The 20,180-nt window shown below is 39.5% G+C and overlaps 3 protein-coding genes across 5 annotated transcripts; 1 reads left to right on the forward strand and 2 right to left on the reverse strand.

Moving 5' to 3' along the window:
- Nucleotides 1–437: 437 nt before the first annotated feature.
- LOC146504394 (T-cell surface glycoprotein CD3 epsilon chain-like) lies at nucleotides 438–6,033 on the forward strand. The gene is made up of 5 exons (XM_085130414.1): nucleotides 438–1,329; nucleotides 1,741–1,923; nucleotides 2,006–2,149; nucleotides 2,318–2,370; nucleotides 3,524–6,033. Exons 1-5 carry the CDS (start codon nucleotides 1,257–1,259, stop codon nucleotides 3,584–3,586), a joined length of 516 nt encoding a protein of 171 aa, XP_084986540.1. The 5' UTR covers nucleotides 438–1,256; the 3' UTR covers nucleotides 3,587–6,033.
- A 2,093-nt stretch (nucleotides 6,034–8,126) lies between these two features.
- LOC146504395 (T-cell surface glycoprotein CD3 gamma chain) lies at nucleotides 8,127–10,849 on the reverse strand. 2 transcript variants are annotated; one of them, XM_085184520.1, is made up of 7 exons: nucleotides 10,759–10,849; nucleotides 10,364–10,435; nucleotides 10,174–10,197; nucleotides 9,847–10,011; nucleotides 9,458–9,607; nucleotides 9,034–9,092; nucleotides 8,127–8,950 (listed from the first exon to the last, which is right to left on the reverse strand). In XM_085184520.1, exons 2-7 carry the CDS (start codon nucleotides 10,416–10,418, stop codon nucleotides 8,894–8,896), a joined length of 510 nt encoding a protein of 169 aa, XP_085040646.1. In that variant the 5' UTR covers nucleotides 10,419–10,435; nucleotides 10,759–10,849; the 3' UTR covers nucleotides 8,127–8,893. The 2 variants fall into 2 exon arrangements, with proteins under 2 accessions (XP_085040646.1, XP_085040648.1); XM_085184522.1 differs by having other exon boundaries at nucleotides 10,364–10,438; nucleotides 10,759–10,837.
- Nucleotides 10,850–11,084: 235 nt separating this feature from the next.
- On the reverse strand, nucleotides 11,085–20,160 carry tmem25 (transmembrane protein 25). 2 transcript variants are annotated; one of them, XM_085184518.1, is made up of 9 exons: nucleotides 19,539–20,156; nucleotides 18,083–18,202; nucleotides 17,145–17,489; nucleotides 16,779–17,069; nucleotides 16,457–16,588; nucleotides 16,307–16,340; nucleotides 15,912–16,021; nucleotides 12,541–12,627; nucleotides 11,085–12,424 (listed from the first exon to the last, which is right to left on the reverse strand). In XM_085184518.1, exons 2-9 carry the CDS (start codon nucleotides 18,159–18,161, stop codon nucleotides 12,351–12,353), a joined length of 1,152 nt encoding a protein of 383 aa, XP_085040644.1. In that variant the 5' UTR covers nucleotides 18,162–18,202; nucleotides 19,539–20,156; the 3' UTR covers nucleotides 11,085–12,350. The 2 variants fall into 2 exon arrangements, with proteins under 2 accessions (XP_085040644.1, XP_085040645.1); XM_085184519.1 differs by lacking the exon at nucleotides 15,912–16,021 and having other exon boundaries at nucleotides 19,539–20,160.
- Nucleotides 20,161–20,180: the final 20 nt, after the last annotated feature.

A 20,180-nucleotide genomic window follows, 5' to 3' on the forward strand; every position in this document is an offset into this window, starting at 1 on the left:
CAGACACACAAATACAAATGGACACGTTGAAGGCACACGATAGGGGCTCTAAACAGCGACGTCTCTATGCACTTGACTCATGAGCTGATCACCTAAGTCACATTTGAAAACCAGTAGTAAACAGTCACACTGTTTAATGGTTTATTCATAGTTAATACACATTCTAAAGCCAAAGTTATTAAAATGCTTTTTCAGTGCCAGGGTCTCGACGTCTGTCGCCTCCAGACATGTTCGACTGCTGTAACAACATTTTATTATCATCTGTAATTCTAATGGAATATCTGAAACTCTTATTGGTCTTTTATCAGTGACGTTTTTCTGTTTGGTTATTTGAAGACAACAAGAAATGGGGGAACGGACGTTACATGTAAAAAAAAAAAAACACACAAATCAGGTGCTGTTTAAGAACAGGAACCACCATGTTGGCTCAAAAAATAGTTCAGACACTTGTCACAGAGAGGTTTTTCATAACCTAAAAACTTCTTTTATCCATCATTTCAAACTGATCTATTAATTGTTGTTACATACTGATGCATATGAGGCACAGTTTGTGAAGCATACAAACTGCAGCTTGGTTGTAAATGTTTGATTCTTTGTGATTTACTGGAGTTAAATGTTGGTATTTTAATCATGCACATGGAAAATGATCAGAATGAGAAGTTTTACTGATCTAAGGATCTTTACAGTAGTGCATCATATGTTTTGCAAAGCTGCTCCAAACATCACTGTGAGCTGCTGTGAACACCGCCATCCTCACTCATCACACACTGCACATAAAACTGGTTCCCATCAAATATTCAGACTATGTTTTCAGACTAAACAATGGCTACATATAAGGGGGAGTTTTGGTGCAAACTAAAGAGCATGGAAATATACGCCACACTGTAAATATGAGCTACTCATTCAAGCGATGTGACGTTAGCTGCTGTCATTTGGAGTTTTTTGTGTTTTTGATCTGTAATGAATTTGAAAACAAGCAGAAGCATTTCTATTCTGTATACTTCTTCAGTTTGACTTCATTTTGAGGTTTAACTGTGAATTCATCTTGAAAAAAAAAACACTTCCTGTGGGTGCAACATGTGTGTGTGTCAGAACAAGAGAGAGAGAGAGAACCTCCTTGTCTAATTTGAAGCTTTTTGTCTCATTGAGCAGCATTTTGATGTAACTGAAATCTTCAAGTGGAAATCTTCAAAAAGTTATAGTCTATATATTAGAAAGCTCTAGAAACGCACACAAAAACAGGCATCCTGAAGAAAATGCTCAGCATGGGTGTCCAGGCCGTGCTCGTCGTCGTCCTCCTCGGCGTTGCTACCACGAAGGCTGGTGAAGGTAACAGTCTGGCGTTTGTTTTAATTCATATTTTAAAGTCATTGAGTCTCAGTAAACTTCTCTGGATTTAGAAACATGAATTCTGTCAACAAACTAGGACATCTAAGAGCATTTCAAAGAAATTTCTACAATTTCCTGTATGTCAATGATATGCTTTAATGTCCACATACACTTTTTGACATTTATATACTTTTGTCTTTGCTATATTGAACACATTTATTGTGAGCAGACATGGCCTTTTTTGGTAAATGTTAAAGGATTTCTTTTAATAATAATTTAGAATGATGTGTATTAATGCATGGAAAATTCACAATGTGCAAAAGATGAGGCAAGTTTAAGGAAAGTGTCTCACATCTCAGATTGTCCCTTTCTGTGTGAAAAGTATCTTAATATCTGTCCATGTTTTTTCAGGCAAAGCGGAATTCTGGAGGAGCAAAGTCATACTGACCTGTCCAGAAGATGGGGAGTGGTTTTACAAAAATGAAAAAGTCAATAATAAAAGTTCTACCTATGAATTCCCATATACGAGTAAAGGCACATACAGATGTGTATACGAAACTAATCAGAAATATTATTTCTATGTTGAAGGAAATGGTAAGTGAAAAAGAATCTTTTCATTTCCTCACTTGTGTTAGCTGTTCATGCTGCTCTAACACTTGTGGTCTTTTACCTCCAGTGTGTGAGAACTGCTTTGAGCTCGATGGAAGCACATTATTTACGGTGATTGTCGGGGACTTACTCCTGACAATAATTATGATGGTCATAGTCTACAGGTGCACTAAGAAGAAAAGCTCAGCTGGACCTCCTCAACCTTCCAAAGGTAAAAAATGCACTTGGACAAATGACTGACAGTCTACTGGTTTACCTTTTTGTCTTGGTTGAGTTAAAGGTTACCTCATGTCCTTTATACACCTTTAATTCTTGAGAAATTCTGTTATTATTGATATTACAAGCGTTAAGTTGTATTTACTCTGTCATCATCTTCCAGCACCTCCTCGATCGGGAGGCCGAGGTCCACCTGTCCCGTCTCCTGACTATGAGGTACGTACTGGATAATAAAAATTATGTTTTACCTGGAATGTTAAATCCCCAATAATTCAGAAAGTATGGCTTTTATATTGTTAATGTTTTCATAGTTTTCATGGTTTCTCCATCTAACCACCCATTCATCCATCCAACCATCCATCCATTTTCTACCGTTTATCCGCTAGATGAACGGAGCAGGTTTAGCAGGGTATTCCAGATGTCCTTTTGCCTTTAATACTTTTCTCTTCCTTCCTGGGAATCCTGAGGTACACTCAGGCAACAAGAGATATTAATATATTACAGTTTGGGGGAAAGAAGAGAAAGAGAAAGAAAAAATGCAGCCAAACTAATTAGTGATCTGAATTGGCAAATTGGCACTAAGTAAATAAAAGTGAATTGAATTGTATTGAACTGAATTATTCATACTTTTTTTAATTTACCAAATGAAACAATTAATGTCCTTAAATGGTGTTTTCATGTTCTGTGAATTTTTTTTACTTTTCCACACATATTTTAATGTTGTTTTACATGATATTTAATGATGTGGTGCAAGGAGTGATAAAAATCAGAACATGTCATTTGATAAAAATCAAATCTGAATGACTAAAAAGATATTTTTAGCTTTGTTTGCACTAAATTCTTCCAGTTCCTTCATGTAACAAATAAGACTGTGTTAGACGATATTGGAACGAGACCAACGTTGCAATTGAATGGAATTGGATTAATTCCTGACCTTAATTAACTGTTTATCAACATAGAACATAGATTACACTAAATATTAACACTAATTTGCCAAGATGTGATTCCAAAGCCTGCTATAAGCAGAGTCCAAAGTTGCCCAAATATTTTATACTTTCCCTCAATTTTGAGAGAACTAGCAAGATGTAATACATGCAAAAGTGTTAGAAGAAGAGATTCCCCTAAATCAGCTACTCAGATATGTTGGGATGAAAGAGCGTGACTCCATTTTCACCTGGTTCATGGATCTGATGTAGTTCTTTAACCACTTGTTTTCTTGGGCTTTCTGGGTAGTTGATTAAAATCCCTCCCTCCCATAAATAAATAACATTATTTAAGCATATTGGACTATTTAACCACTTGGTGATGTGTACCTTAATCTGGCATCCTAAAGCAAAACATTTTATTGTTTGTTTTGTTTTTCTTGTAGGCACTGAACCCTCAAACTCGCGCCCAGGACACTTACTCCACGGTGGTCAACAGGATGGGATAGAAGCACTTCAACTATCGACTCCGGGTCTCTGCACGAATGAAGGAAAACAATCACAAACAACACACAAGAGTATCAGTCATGATCCGAGTAGCGTGCAGTGGCTTCTTCTGTTTTGAATTTGAAGGGTCACCTTAGCCAAAAGCCAACACAACAAATTTTGTCCGTTTCCCTTTGACTTAATCAGGTAGAGTTCAGGCAGAATTTGCATTGAGATTCAAAAGTTAAAGATATTTCATTTAAATATTATTTAGTATTATAGTATATAGTATTTAAATACATTTTTTTGTGAAAAAAGTTAAAATAACAGATTTTATCAATATAAAACCATTTTTCAGTATATTTTGAGAATTGTTCAGTATAAAGGAGACGTATGTGTATGTCGTCAAGTGGTTTGGAAATGGTGAGTTGGTGCTGATTTTAAATGAATCAGTGATGATCTGCCTGTTTTCTAATGAAATGATATTAGCATTGCGATGTGGTGAGTGCCTGAAAAGTAGCCTGCAAAAGTGAGCAAAAAACCAAATGTAACATTTGCAACAGAAAGAAAGCGTTAGCACTGACATTAACCTAATGAACATTACAAATTTGTATTTGTTGTCGTGAACTGTTAATGCCAACAATGCCCATTTGCAAAGATGCTACCACGAAGCACATGGAATACATAAACTTATCTAAAATAACTGTTAGGGGTATTTCAAACAACAAAATATTCAAACTGATATTGTAGACTAAATATCATCTTTCAATATTGTGAGCCAGAAAATCAGGGGTCAGGCTAATGAATAAATAAAGACGCCGTTGGATTCAAAGTTAAAGAAATCCAATTTTTTTGTGCTTATTTTACAGGTTATTAGGTGTACACAGAAATGCAGTACAGCACTGCAACTGCAAGTTTGCTTTCTTGTTGCCTGTAATATTCATGTTTTGCTTTTAAATATATTGTTTTGCTACCGTCATGAAGTTTTTAGTGTTAGTTAGTTGGTTAGTGGTAAGGGTGCACAGCGGCAAATCAATTTATTACTGAGTTGACATGGAATTGGATCACATCAGTCTGTAGGAGTGTGCCTGATAATGTGGATAGCCATATGTGTTTATGGGCATTTGAGTATTTTGATCTTTTAATCTAAACATTGGCAGAAAGTGCTGTAATTTAGAGCAATAAAATCATATCAACTCAAATAGACTTACATGTTTTGTACATATATAAATAGAGTATATGCAGCATTTTAAGCTCTGACATGTAAAGAGAGCATCAGATATGTAACTGCATGCACAGACCTTTGAGGCTTACTTCTTTGCTTCTTCTTTCATTACATTATAATGTGATAACCTTTTTGTTACTGTAATGGACAACGTGCGTCATTAATATAATAAACCACAGTAAACACTGCTCTCATGTATGTCTTTGTTCATGGTTGAAAACAGTACTGGGATGGTTCAGCAGATAGAACTGTAACCGATTCATGAAGCTGCCTCAAAGCCACAGCTCATATCCGTAGCACCCCAGCCCCCATCACACAGTCATCACCAGTATGTCTTCGTTTCTGCTGTGACAGTCGCACACATCACCGTCTCTGGAAACATCCGATATAGCTCTGAAACATTTCTGAAAGCATAAACATATTTTTGATAGTGTTAAAGACACAGTGGAAATATCACATCATGTCATGTTTTGGGTTCTGTGTGATTTTTTTTTCCCAGCAGTGACAGAGCACAGCTGTACTAGTGGAAACAAAAGAGGGAAACACAACGTAATGTTTCGTCTCCATGCAGATTATTAATGATTGATAAATCTGTTACACTGTAAGCATCTCAGAAGAGCAGTGTTTAGTGGAAACACACCCACACTTACTGCTCAGTTATCTTCATTTACATCTTCTGTATATTTGTGAGAGAAAGAAGCAAAGAAAATAGGAGGGGGGTTTGTGTTCTTCTCTCTTTGTTAAGTCAAAGCGCTCCCACACACAGACCTACATCTGCTCATCTGTTAGTGTGCACGAGCACACACATTCATGTTGGATGAGAGCGTGCGTGTGCTCGAAGGTGTGTGAACATGCCCTGAGTCAGAAGTTGGTTTTGTGCATGTGTTGTGTGTGTGTGTGTGTGTGTGTGTGTGTGTGTGTGTGTGTGTGTGTGTGTGTGTGTAGGTCAGGTTTGTGTTTCAGAGCTGAGCTGCTTAAAGCTCCATTGTTTGATCTCTTCTCCGGCTCAGGTAGAAAACAGTAGTTTGTAGCTTTGTCACAGTAGAGAGAGGAAGAAGACGAACAGCTATCAAAGACGTTAAGCTTTTAGATTATCTGACAGGGAGAGGGAGGGAGGCCTCTGAGTTTTTCTCCTCCTTAACTTTTGTGTTTCCTGCAACACTTTGTTACTATTTTAACCTTTCAGTTTTTTTAACCTTTCTCTCTGCTTTTCTCTTTGCCCTTGTTGTGTAACTTTCTCTTAAGAGTAGAAATTTAACTGATTACAAGTCTTACGCAACTCCACATTAATATGATTGACTGGCATTATAGTATGTATTATAATTAGGTTCACATACATTTACATGTATATTAATTTATTAACCATTAAAATTACAATAATATATTAAAATGGTCATAAATAATTCAACTAAGTGACCATTCTTACTTAGAACATGTTACATGTTATTGATCAAAACCTCAAGTAGGCCTCAATGTGTTTTTCAAGCAGAGGTTCTACTCAGTGGTTTTACATTAAACAATTAAAAAGATGAAACCAGCATTTGCTATCTGGACTCAGTATTTGTTTTTAGTTGCAACTATGGTGTTGACCAACTTTAGAAGAGAGAGTGAAGTGCTAACGCTAGCAAGCTTGGTTATAAACTGCTAGCTAAGCTGCCTCTATAAACTGTGCAACACACAGACACAATTACCTTCTCAACAGCATGAAGCTCATAAAATACTAGCATTTAACTCACCAGAGAGTAAGTGCCAACATCTTGGATTGGATTTTTGTGACATAATACCAATAAAATTGGTCCAACTGCACAAAGATGGTGTAGTGACACAAATTAGCATAGTTAGTCAGACATCTGTCAGTGTCTGCACACCTGTCAAACTAAGTCACGCCCATAACTAAGGCTTTAATCCCAAACAGTGTGTTTAAAAAAAAATTTTTAAAAATCACTCACCAGGCAGATATCAAATTTTGTCCCAGTTGTAAATAGCTTTAACACACAGTTGTACATTTTAATATGTCTCTGAGGACTGACACACCTTTGGAGGCAACCACTCTCCATAAAGAAAGACAGGGAGCATTCTAGGACTGACAGACAGCATAATGGTTATTCTACATTTATTGTAACTTCTGTGGTTACAAGAACCTTTTCCAAAAAGAAAAAGGACCATGCTGGAACATGGTGAAATTAAGGTCTTCTTGTTTCTGTAGCAGCATCACGATAGTACCGCTGTCACATCCAAACACTCGGGCTGTGAAGAAGGGGGCTCTTCAGTCAGCAAGTTTAGCTCTGTGGTTCTCAAGCTTTTCTTTTTTTATTTCACAAGGTACACAGTTTATGAAATGAAGTGTTTCCAAAAAACAGAAGATCATGATGAATACTTTTCACTCCAAATCGCACCTGTTAGTCAGCTGCATAAAATAAACTGAAAACGTGTTAACAGTGGGATATTCACATCAACATTTTGGGTGGATTTTTGGATGATGTGTTAACATTTCTGATGTAACCTCTGTGCTGAAGTTGAGCTCAACCTAGTTTTTTTTCAGCAAAGCATTTGCAAAATATAATGTAGATGCAGTTTTAGCACTGCTACTGATAATACTACTACTACTACTACTACTACTACTAATAATAATAATAATAATAATAATAATAATTGAAACTCAGATTGCACATATTTTGATTATTTTGATCTGGTACAGATCAGCTTATTTAAAAATGGCACTATCATTGGATGAATACTGAAAGATTTCTGCACCGGACTCACTGCCATTGTTTCACTGTTACAACAGCATTGATCCCTTCATGGATGCTTATGGAGTCTTATTAAACCCCGTTATTCTGTAAAAGGTTAGTAGCAAACAGCATTGCATTATTAAGAAATTAAATATGTTAATTATTTCACTAAATATGCTGTTCTTAAACTCATCTATAAATGTTCAGTCTCCTTAGATGCTCAGTGACCTGGAGGCTCCTCCACATTGAACACGAGAGAACTGTCAGGCGTCCTTATCTAAAAGATAATTCTGAAAATCTTCTTATTCAGTTTGAGGGATTTTTTTTCATCAAATGAGTTTGTGTTGCGTTTTTAGTCCCTGTGATATTGTTAAATTTGTGTGTGTGTGTGTGTGGGGGGGGGGGGGGGGGTTATGTCAAAATGTATATCGTGCTTTTTACATATTGAACAAGCCCATGTGGTTTGGTTATAAATGATTTGACATGTAGCTAAATTTGACATATTCACGTTCATGCATATTGAGTGAACGGACAACAAAAATCAAGAAAAATGCAAAGGCATCTAACTTATCACTTAAATGAAACCACAGAAAAACTGGTTTAACATTAAATAGTGCTTTATTTTTTTACATTTACAAATAATTATATGTATATAGACATACTGGGGCGTTTTCAGATTTTCATTTCAAAATAACAGTTTGAAGAAATTAATAAGGATATGTATCAAAACACAGGAATAATAAAAATAATAGCAATAATACCATCAGTCAAATTTATCTACAACTTTGTCGAATGTGTGAGATCTTTATTTGAAATGAATTAAAAATCAAACTACATTTATATTATCATATGTGCATTACTTACACAATGTTAATATTTATTTTTTAAATGTCACAGTTATCATCAGTACATGGTTATGGTGACACCATTACAATATAGGGTATTAAAAAGCACAGTATAAAGCTCATTTATACATTAGGACTGAAGTATAATATAGCAGTTACCTTAAAATTGTACCAAAAAAAAGTAATAGAGAAGTATTCACCACTAGCGATAGCATAACAAGACAACGCAGTCAATTTTATTCCTTGAGTTTTTCATTTGGGTACCAAGATAATCTTAGTTTTTCATTAATAAACAAAAATAATACTTCAGTTAATATTGTGCCTCGATTTTCTGGCGTCTGAAAAGCATTGTCTTACAAGCATGATGAAAGTAAAGCTGGAAGAGACTTGGAAATGGGCATAAACCAAGCTAAACATAAACCCTGGAAACAGTTTTTCCCTCTGTCGGGGGCTGCTGTCGGATGTTTCAGATGTGAGGACTCATGGACCTTCAGTTTCCAGCGATGGACCCAGTGAGCGTCCTTTCGTTTATTTTCTGTGGACGAGTTCGTCATATGTATCTCTCTGGCCAGCTCTCCTCAGAGGCTGTTGCAGAAAATGTGTCAGTTGTTGTTTTCGTTATTAGTGGTATTTTCACATTTACGACGGGTGTTCGTGTTTCAGCTTACCTGGTAGTGGTCATTGGACGGTCCTCTGTTTTCAGAAACAAGATGCTGTCTGTCGGAGCCTGAAGACACATGAATTATTATTAACCAATCTGCTGATGGCAATTTGAGTTAACAGTAAAGCTATTATTAATAATAATGTTTTTAGGGTATTTGTGTGCATTATTTAAATGACTATAGTTTTTAACTCTTAGTGATTTAATTCGGAGTAATTCTGAATTGTAGCTGGAGCTCTATTCTCCTCTACCAGTGACCAATATGACACTCAAATGCTAATTGCGCCCAGTGGGGCGAACTAATTAAAATAATAGCACAACATTCTTAACCAGTGACTAAAGACCAATCCTGCAGGGTGTTTAAAAATATACTACATCTGTTATTTAGAACCAATGTTTTCCACGGTAAAAGACAGATAGACAGTCTTTACTTTTACTCTTTCTGTTAGAGACGACGGGGCCGGTTCGAGTCTGAGAGGCGAGGAGATAGACACCCACTCCAATCACAATGGTGGCCACCACATTTCCTATGACCATGCCCACTATAGACATTATGTCAAGCTCTACACAGTTGTCACAGCCTGCGAACACACACAAACAATAATTACATTTATTCACAGGTATCCTGACAATTTGACATTTTTATCAGATTCAGTTCTGTCAGGAACCTTTAAGTATTACTGTAGGCTACTTACTTTACATTATTATAAAGAATGAAGCCAAGTAAAGCAAGTACAAAAGAGTATGCATACTAGGCACAATAAAATGGAAAGTTTTTTTCATCACATTTCACAAATACAGCTTGTCCTGCGGAACTTACTGCGAAACTTCACAAAGATATACAGTTTCTCTGTGCCAGACTTGACAGACGTGCATGTGTACTCCTTGCTGTTGTTGTCTCTTTTTTCCAATGTTGTTTCTTTTGGTGCGTAACTGTCAGGACAAATCACTTTAATTCCCTCAGCGAGCTCGTTCACTGTTATGTCTGGTGTGGAAAAAATAAATAAATAAAATTGAACACCTCAAACTTGCATGTACTTTAAACGTTTTAACGTTTAACTGTTACTTGTACATTACCACATAGTTCATATATTTCCACACACATCTATAATGCTACATAGTCACATGGAAAAAGTAGTCTTCTTACCGGTGTTTTCACAGCTGACAAACACTGCAAGAAATTCCGAGAAAAATATTTTTTAAAATTGTGAAAAAAAACAACAACATGTACCTCTGTAACATTCAAAGTTGAAATTAAAACCCTGTCACTGAATTATGATTCCTACAATGATTTTCTTTTAATGTCAGTGAGGGGTAAAATGGTGTGGCAGGCCTACCTGTGAAGGTCCAAAGCAGCAGCAAACAGGAGGCCAAAGCAAAGAGATTCTTCATTGTTCCTGTGAGTTCTGCTGCTGATAGAAGGAAACAGTTCAGTTCCCTGCAAGTAAGAGTGAGCGAACTACAGAACAACAGGAAGTACGCCATTTTCTACTTCGTGTCAACCATTTATTGGACCAACAGAGACAGATAATAGATGATGAAATATAACATTTAATGTGCTATTCAGAGGAAATCGTTTTAGTTAGCCAACAATACAAACTCTGAAACCAGGTTTAATTTATTTTGTTCCTAGAATTCACACTTTACACATTATTAACTCTAAATTTAAATAACAATATCAACACTTAATATCAACACAACATAATATCAACTTTTAAATAAAAGCACTGACCACAAAATGAAGAACTGTGGGTCTCAGTTGCCGAGCATCCAGTCTCTGTCTGTCAGTCTCAGTCGCTCTGTGCATGTGCATGAAACGGAAGTGAATGTGATTGGTTTATCTTCTGTCTCAGCAGGCTTTGTTGATTCCTACATCTGGAGGAGCCTGACTGTGACTTTGACATGTTCAGATGCACTTAGCTAATAATATTTATTACACTCTCACCAACACAAGCATAATTTTAAGTTGCAGTCGAGTATTTTGAACTTGTCACAACAAAAATCAGTTTAGTGCAGTTTCAACACTAAAGCCTCACTGAACTGTTCACTCATTTCCTGTTTGATCACTAAACTTCATGTTTGTTGTATATGTAATAAGATTAAAATGTTGTGGGTATCAAAACTCTTTTTTCCCCTACCCACGTGATTTTTTGTCATGGCAGCTTTCACATCTTACAAAACACACGAACAACAACCGGAAAAGAAAATTCCGCCTTATGGGGATGACTGATCAGCCTGTTGACAGTAATTGCTGCTTGGTGTACGCTTGCTCTGGGATATGTTCGTGCCGGTGGTGGTGAGCAGCTCCATCTGGTAAAACGAAGGCACAAACACAACCATGTGTGTTCAGATGAATATTTTAATTCCCCCGTGTGTTGTGAATGTTTTCTTTTCCCACTATGTGTGTGACAGACTGCATTTACTGTACAGAGCAGAAGAAAAACAGAGAGAAAGCAAATAGATGCTCCCACAACACAACTCAACTTCCTGTTTGATGAAAAGCCACAGGAACCTGTGACCCAGAGCTAACACCTGGCACACACACACACACACACACACACACACACACACACAGTTAAACCTAAAGAGCTAGATTATTCTTCTCCTGCACCTGCTACAGCTATAGAGTACCCAATTACGTTTCCCCCAAATGCAACAGTCCCTTCTCCATCACACAACACTTATTGCTAGAACTATGCCACCAACAACACACGACTCTCATCGTAAACCGCTCTGCAGCGCCCCCTGGTGAGTGTTGATTGCAACCACAGCATTTTCCAGCTTTTGCCTCCACACAGTCTCCATATTATCTTTATTAGACATCTTCTTTTATACACATATACATATGCATACAAATATACAGTACATTGCATCTTAACATTCCCATGACCAAATACATATTCTATAATTATGCACCATTTTATTCAGGTATCAGTGTTAGCATAGAACATTTAATGCATTCCAGTAATGCAACACAGAGGAGGGACATTATGAGCATGTTTACAGGAAATCATGTCGAAACAAACTGAAAGATGAGCGCTTCATTTGCAGTTCATACTGTTGAGACAACATGTCAGCAGTGTAAATACCGAACACTTGGTAACAAACACACAGACAGTTTCCTTGTGTGGTTATGAAACTCGTGATTATATCGATGCGGCCAGCAGAATGGTGTTAAACTCCACCAACAAGATCCTGGATCCTGTTCGTGTCAGTCCAGCCTGAGTTGTTGGTTGAGTGGCAGTTGCTCTGGGTTTCCTCTGGGATGGCTGGACTGTTTTGAAGTAGCATGCATGTACAGTATGTGTGTTACATTCAGGGACGTCAGAGCCAGATCTCCTCGCTGCTTGTGCTGTTCACCTTATAGATGTAGCCCACCATCGGATATCTGGCAAAACCTGGAAACATTAGGGGGGAAAGAAAGAACGCTAATGTTCCTTGATACAAAAACTTATGTTAAAGTATTTTTAAAAGTGAAGAAAAAACTCAACAGGATCAGGAGTATTTCCCTGACCTCTGGCAGCATAGGCTAAAGATAGATCTTCCTCCTCTTCCTCTTTCTTCTCCTCTCCCACACTGTTCTGCTGGGCGGCCTCTCGGGCTACAAAAAGTGATACAGGAAAGATGGAGGATGCAGTAGTATGTAAGATGCTATCCTTTTTTGGTGGGGAAGCTGTGGTGAGATTTTTAAAATCAAGTTAAAGTGTATTCACATTACAGTAACATTACAGTAACATTTGGGATAGGCTCCAGGACGTGGTTCAGAAGGATGGATAGAAACTGATACAACTGTCACACCCAGCTAGATACTTGCTGTAGCTAACAGGCTAAACGGAATCAGAAATACAAATAAAATGGCTAAAAAGCTAAAACATTCCATTGAAGCTTACAAATTAACATACTATCAACTATTTATTTAACCTATCAAAAGCAGTCTGTAAAAACCCAACATGTAACAATGCATTTCTTGGAGGGGGCTAGGGTTGCCAACTCCCTGAGAAATAAATAAGGGACACCTCGTGGCCAGGGCCGGGCGACCCAGTTGTCTTCACCCTTCCCAGTGTGGTGAATTTTTTAGCTCTTTTTTGTGTGCGAAATTATTTTTTTAACCATTTGACTTGAATTTGATTTAAGTAGATGCGTATTCTTTGTGATATCAAGACATGGGAAACAAAAATCATTTAGCCATTTATTTTTAGCTCAAAATGACAACATTAACACAATAAAACAGGTCTCTTTCTTAAACAGAAGCCTGTCATGCTTAACTTTTGATAATAAAAGTAAATCTTTCTTTAAAAGAACTCTGTCCTGCTTAACTTAAAATTATATAAATTAATAGAAAACAATAGAAAGAAAAACATTCTTGTAACAGTGCACATTTAGTGCATTTAGTGCAATTGGCTTCAGCAGAGGCATTATTTCAGCTTTTGCTCCCGTTTGTAAACCCACTTGTTCCCATGATTACGCATCATAACTCATCATCATTATTCATCTATGTATTACTTTTATGTATTACTCATCTATTTGTTGCAATATATCCTTGCAGTTGTTTATTACACAAAATAAATTATATTATCACACTTCTGGCCACATAGCGCTGATATTCACTGCGCATGCCCATTTTAACCTTAACCAGAGGGTGTAAAAACAAACAAACCAGTGTTTACATACATATCTGCTTCTGCCGTGGCCTGGTGGACAAAAATTGGTTAAGGGTTCCCCGAGCTTTCACGCCCCTCATGTTCTTCATGTGCCCACCATTAGAAGCACGCCTATGGAAAAAGTGCGCCGGCACACAGTGCAGTGCGCTTTATAGGTGTTATTGTGCACTTTTCCAGCCAGGTGTTTTCCTTTTCCCATTCTTCCCTGCACTTTTGCAGCCTTTTTTTCTTTCTCTGAGAGGAACAAACATTGCTGGTCTAATGCTGGGCTCACACTGTGCGATTTTTGGCCCATTTTGAGGCGATTTTTGAGTCGTGCGACCAATTTGGTGATCGGCCCGATTTTGGTCTTCATCGTGCATCGTGTAGTATACGTGGGGTAACGAGAAGCGATTAACACCTCACGACCAGCTCCCGATCATCAATCGCTCGTGAGGGTGTCACCGCAGCCGCTCACACTGCGCACGCGCAAACACGTAAACGTCGGTGAAAAAGACGGAGCAGCACGGCTGTGCAGCGTGTGATCTGGACACAAGCGATGGAGGCACAACTTGTAGAACTTTGGAAAGCTCATCCGAGCCTTTTCGATGTGGCATCACCAAATTATCACGACCACAACAACTGTGAAAATAGTTGGATGGACATTGCTGCTCAATCACAGCTGCCTGATCAGTGTTTTTCATTAGCAATTTAGCAAAGTTGATGGTGGTGTGTGTCTGTGCGAGTGAAAGACAGAGAGGGAGAGCGAGCGACAGATTTTCTGTTATAACCTTCATTTTATGGAGGCACAGTGTGACTCAGGTCGCATCAGAGCATCGGCGGTATAGTGTGAGACCTGCATCGTCACCTACGAACTTGTAACCCATGCGAGCCAATCGTGCAGTTTGAAAATCGCACAGTGTTTGCCCAGCTTCAGGTGTACTGTCGTCTGAGACTTGCACCGCAGTGTCGCCGTTTGTTTCCCCGTTGGCCATGCTTTTTGTTGTGGTCATCTGTTGTCTTCCGGTATTTTCTCCGCAAGCGACCTTTCCTCAACCAATGAGATGAGCGGTAATCTGAATTGTCATACTCGAATTGTCATAAGTGTGCTGTCAGCTCATTGGTCACAAAGCAGGAGCGGGGCTGGGAATTATGTTTTCAAACAAAGCGTTAATTACATTAAAACTTATAGACTACTTTTGATTCTCACTGTATTACGGGACAAAGTGCGTCCCTTATTAGCTCAATACGGGACGTGTACTTTTGTTTCTAAATACGGGACGATTCCGTTTTTTAAGGGACGGTTGGCAACCCTAGAGGGGGCTGATGTGCTGCAGTACTTCCTAACCAATCACAGTGTATGCTAAGCTAAATTTATGTTAAGCTAAGCTAGGTTTAGCTACCACATGACATAGATAATAAAATAAAATAAATAATCAAAATAACTTGCCAAACCGAAAAGTAACTTACAAGGAATTCAATTAAATTTGCATCTCTGTGTGTGCGTGCGTGTGTGCGCACTCTAGATAAAAACAAAACAAAAAAAGTTAAGACAGATAAGTCTAGCTAACTTTTTCCTGACCTTCTGTTTGCTTTACTGACAGATAAGCAGGTGATTGTTCTGGTGAAGAACCAGAGTGACTCGTACATTGGTGGCTGTCTGGAAACCCAGAGAAACAGGTTTCAATAGACACATCTCAGAAGTGAAGTGTGGTTGTAATCCTTTCTCTAACTGTGAGCAAGAAAGCAAACTAGTAGGTTCCCAAAAACTGTTTAGCATCTAAAGCAACCCTTGTTCCCTCTCACCTTCATGTAATCTCCTTCAGAGAATTAAATGTATTTAAAAATATGACATCAGGTACTTTCACAGTAAACTTTCTGGGATCATTATCATTCATTATCCAGTTTTGAAATGGTGTAAATCCTGTGCATTAATACTAAATAATTATTTTCCCTCTTTGTGATCTGATTGATTTTAATAGAAGAACATAACCACAACAGGACGGCTCATTTCTGAATAAAAAAGCATGGATCTAATCTAAGTAGTGCCTGAATGGATGCCTAGAATTCCAAATGATCAAGAAATGACAGACTGATTGCTCTTAACAAGATCTTGGAGAACACATTTTACACCAAGATTGATAACGTTAATTATTGTTGATAACAATTTATTGTTAAAGTGTTGTATTCTTAAACTGTTTGCAGGGTCAGATTCTGTGCTGTGGTTAAACTGTGGTAAATGTACCTTTCTTTAAAGTGCTGAGGTCGTTGAGCTGCATGTTTGAAGGCAGGGACATGTTCTCTCTGGGGATGTGGGTCTTATCAGTTTTATCCGGCTTCAGATTGGCTGACTCGCTGTGTGGAAGATATGAAACTTGGATTAGAGATGGTATTGATCTGTAGGATGCACATAAAGTATTCTTAAGAGCAGAGAAATGCTTTCAGCAGTGTTTTCAGTCCGCTAATGCGCTGAGGTGGAAATTATTAAGGGAGATGTGAAATATGGATGTGCTGGGATACAGAGATGGTGTCGGTGTGGTGTCAATCAAACATTGAAGATTCAGAAAGAATAATGGCAGTGACTGCTGAGATTTCCACTTTTTTGTGCTGTAACATCACAAGTCTGCCCTCCTTGCTTACCTCTTCTTGGTCATCACAATCTCCACTGTATCCTCTGTAACATCAAACGGGGATGTGTGTTAGTCTGCTGAAGAATACATTAAGAATACATGCTGCAATCAAATTTTCCAGCTTGTTTCTTCACTGCATGCATGCACACTTGAGTCTCACCAATAGACTTGCTCTTGTTTTTTTGCATGAGGCAGAGGACTATCAGGCTGAGGATGAGCAGGGCCATAAAGGCCATGGCTCCTCCGGTCACGATTCCCAGCATGGGCACCTCCACACGAGACTGCAGGAACTCTGGAGACAGAAAGTGGAGAGTTTAAAGGAATAATTCCACATGTTTTGTTTTTTTTTTTCACTTTTTCTTTTAGTGATCTCATAATTGCATGGTAAACAGGAAACTAAGGCCAAGATATGTGCTGTAGAGGTCCTGATGACTGTATTATTATCACATGTAGTTTCTCAAGTCATGGTAAATTTGTCTCACCTGCCAGTGTGAGGTTGCTTTGCGCCGTTCCCACGCTGTTGCTGGCATTCAACGAGACATTTCCTGATAGACTGCTGAGCGTGACTCTCAGCGTGTGATTGGTCAGCCAGGGGTAGCTTCGTGAGTCCAGAATGAGGAAGTCAGAGGTATTGGCCACCAACTGGCCGGACTGGTCAACAAAGGTGATCGTGGCAGGTGGATTTGACCGCACCAAGGCGAAGAGGACTAAGGAAAGTCCGGGGTGTGAGGTTTCACTATAGTGGGCATTCACCGTGAGGATTTCTGGCTGGACTGAGACACAGAGAAAGAGCAATTCAGCATTTCGTCAAATGCATCAGGTGAAGACACATGGGCCCACTTACTCACACTGTACATTGAGCGTGACCGTGGCGTTGTAGCTCTCGCCTGTCCTGGGGTTTGATGCGACACACACCAGTTCCCTGTCCCACTTTCTGGCCCTCAAAGAGAAGGTGCTGTTGTGATTGGACCCCGGTCTCATCAGCTCAGACTCCTCTTGTGATGTCATGACCAGACGGCCACGGTTTGGCGATGGATCTCTCTGCTGCTCGCCGTTCAAATACCAGGTCAACATGGGAGGGGCGTGGGGGTCCCAGCCATCTGAATGGCAGTTGAACCGGTGTGTCACATTCTCCTGCAGCGTCACACCTCCCCGGTGCCATCCGTCAATTTTAGGAATGGGCTCAATTGCACCTATAGGTAAAAGAGTACCACTAATGTATTATGGTTCATTCATCCATCCAACCATCCATCCTCGTCACATGACTCCATGTGAAAGAACTTTGCAGGCTGGTAGATTCAAACCCAAAATCTTCTTGCTGTGAGGCAACAGTGCTAACCACCAATGATTGTGCTGCCAGTCTAATTGTATTTATTTATTTATTTTCATCATCGTCATCTTGGTCTTTTGAAACCACGTGATCATGATTCCTCCCTTAGTTATCCTATTATAGGTCTAGGCTGCTGGGGGCTTCCCATGATGCACTAGGTGTTTCTTCTTGACAGGTCATGAATGGTATCACTTCCAGGCCATTAAAAAGAATGCAGGTTTAACATTCACCCACAGTGTCTTATTTTTCCAGACTGGGAAGGTTGAGGCTTCAAAATGCAATGTCCACAAACCACTGGATAGAACACCATGCAGAAGTATGATATCCCAGTTATAGCCTCCATCTTTTATATAAAGTCTGTATATCAATGACACCTTTCAGCTATGACTAAACTGGAGTCAAGATCATAATTAGTACGACAGATATAATCAGGACTGAAGCTGCCATGTTTCTTACCTGTCCAGGACAGGGCCAGTGTGTGAAGGAACACGACGGCCGAGCCCGACGTCCACCTTCCCAGACACACACACTCCATAATGGCCCAACAGAGCACCACACACACACTCGCACAACTACCTGCAGAGACAAGAAATCACATATATTTTTAAATCAAGATCTTGCTGCACATTGTTATTAATGCGAAACATAATATGGTAGCACAGTGCTAAAAGATCATCCCAAATGAATCGCAACCTCCAGTTTGGTTCTACAAGAGTAAATGAGTCCAGTTCAAGAAAAGGCCGGGATATGGTTTTTGTGATGCAAATTCAACATTTGAATAAGGCAGATGTTCTCACTCATCAACTCCACTGTCATTAGACTCAAGCTGTTACATTGTTCACAGCTGGATTTCTCACACGTAGAACACAACGCAGTTCTCACTTTCGGCTAGAGCGACAGAGTTCAGGAGGCAGGAGATATGATGCCCCCTCTAGTGCACAAATCCACTTTTTAATTTTTTTCCACCGGATCAGTCCAACCTCACCTGGACCGTGTACCAGTGAGCATAGGGTTATAGTTTAATGTACTGTTGTTCTAAGCCTGACATTTTCATTCTCACGTGTACCCCTGGAAGGTGCAGGCCTGAACCTTAGAATAAATACATGTATTTTTTTAAAACAGCTTTAAGGAAAAACTCCAGTAAATATGTAGGAAAATTGTAGATAGCCTTTTGTGCCTCTAGAGGGAGCTGTCAGAAGTCTGATTATTGCCTCCAGCAGTGTCTCTCCGGTCTGTGGCCTTGCTCCTTGTCTCTTCTTAAGACTAACAGCTCAAGGATTCAGTAGGACCTACAAGAATACCACCCAGCTCTTGATGGTCAAATTGCATTGTGGGTAAGGTGGGCAACATGTTGTGCAAAGCTTCACTGGAGGTTTAATATATATGTATATATAAAGCAGTTGACGGGAAACTTTGAATGCAATGCGGTCTCTACACAGGCACTGACAGGCCCGTCATTCTTTAGTATCTTGTCAAATATAGGGTATGTACAATGTACCCCAACACTGACGGGCGGCTGGGATCAGTACACGCAAGAGCAGAGAAGGAGGAATATCTAGTGTTTGCTTTCCTGCTGTATAGGTCATGTGATCTGTGGGAGAAACCAGGAGGAGAGCAGGAACTGAGCCATCTAAGAAACACACACACAATCCAACATGTATGAGGACAACCAAGAAAATTCTTAGCTGGGCTCATATATGCGCAAGATAGCAGCGGACAGATGTTTGCAGCCAGGTGGAAGAGATGCTTTGCACTGACAATCGTAGGAATCTGATCGCCAGCAAGATGCTATATATTACAGTGCAGGTCTACACACATGCACACACACATTATGCACTCTCTTAGGCTGCATGCAGTGCAGCTGTGTGCGCTTAAATACACAGCAAAAGTCCTCTATAACACACAGTATTACCTCAGCCCTTTCTGCAGATGCTGCTGCGATTCAGCCTGCTGGAGCTCCATGGCAGCAGAGGAGGAGGAGAGGAAAGGATGGCGATGACAGCGGAGAGATGAGAGGCAGCCCTCCCTGACTCAGTTGCTTTCCCATCTGCGTGCACTCATACACTTACACACATACGCGCACACACACACACACACACACACAGGGATCTCTGCAGGATACGGCAACCTCCAGTAGCAGCTTTCACTAGTTGGCAAAGGCTGGCTGACGCAGGCAGTCACAGTGTCGCCACTCGGAGGAGAGGAGAGCAGAAGGGAGGGGAGGGTGGGAGAATAGGAGAAAGAAGAATGATGTAGAGAGAGAAGCGTAGTAAGGAAGAAGAGAGCGGGCACAGAGTCATGAGGGAAGAAAGAAAGTGATGGTGTGGGGGAGGAGACAAGGATGCAGCGTCGAGTAAAGCCAGAAAACTGTCAGTTCCCAGGGATTAACACATCATCTCCTGTCATCCATCACCCAGTTCCATCATTAGGCATGTTAAAGTGAACCCATGTTCTACAAACACAGACACACGACAAGTCAGCGCTCGGATACCGCCGACCGAAAAGCCTCTGCAGTGCAGCTGCACAGATCAGAGCAGCAGCATGCAGAGCACTG

Source organism: Neolamprologus multifasciatus, chromosome 14 (genome assembly GCF_963576455.1).
Source record: "Neolamprologus multifasciatus chromosome 14, fNeoMul1.2, whole genome shotgun sequence".
Lineage (NCBI taxonomy): Eukaryota > Metazoa > Chordata > Actinopteri > Cichliformes > Cichlidae > Neolamprologus > Neolamprologus multifasciatus.

Bases quoted from the DNA above. Each gene is read 5' to 3' on its own strand.
- tmem25 (XM_085184518.1), bottom strand. From the start codon at position 18,161: ATGGAGTGTGTGTGTCTGGGAAGGTGGACGTCGGGCTCGGCCGTCGTG. The intron at 16,022-16,306 runs GTAAGCAAGGAG...TCTTCCACACAG, and splicing joins ATTGTGATGACCAAGAAGAG to CGAGTCAGCCAATCTGAAGC. The intron at 12,628-15,911 runs GTACATTTACCA...CACTTTTTGTAG, and splicing joins CCTCAGCACTTTAAAGAAAG to CCCGAGAGGCCGCCCAGCAG.
- LOC146504395 (XM_085184520.1), bottom strand. From the start codon at position 10,418: ATGAAGAATCTCTTTGCTTTGGCCTCCTGTTTGCTGCTGCTTTGGACC. The intron at 10,198-10,363 runs GTAGGCCTGCCA...AATTTCTTGCAG, and splicing joins GCTGCTTTGGACCTTCACAG to TGTTTGTCAGCTGTGAAAAC. The intron at 9,093-9,457 runs GTAAAGACTGTC...ATGTGTCTTCAG, and splicing joins CTCTAACAGAAAGAGTAAAA to GCTCCGACAGACAGCATCTT.
- LOC146504394 (XM_085130414.1), top strand. From the start codon at position 1,257: ATGCTCAGCATGGGTGTCCAGGCCGTGCTCGTCGTCGTCCTCCTCGGC. The intron at 1,330-1,740 runs GTAACAGTCTGG...ATGTTTTTTCAG, and splicing joins TACCACGAAGGCTGGTGAAG to GCAAAGCGGAATTCTGGAGG. The intron at 1,924-2,005 runs GTAAGTGAAAAA...TTTTACCTCCAG, and splicing joins TTTCTATGTTGAAGGAAATG to TGTGTGAGAACTGCTTTGAG.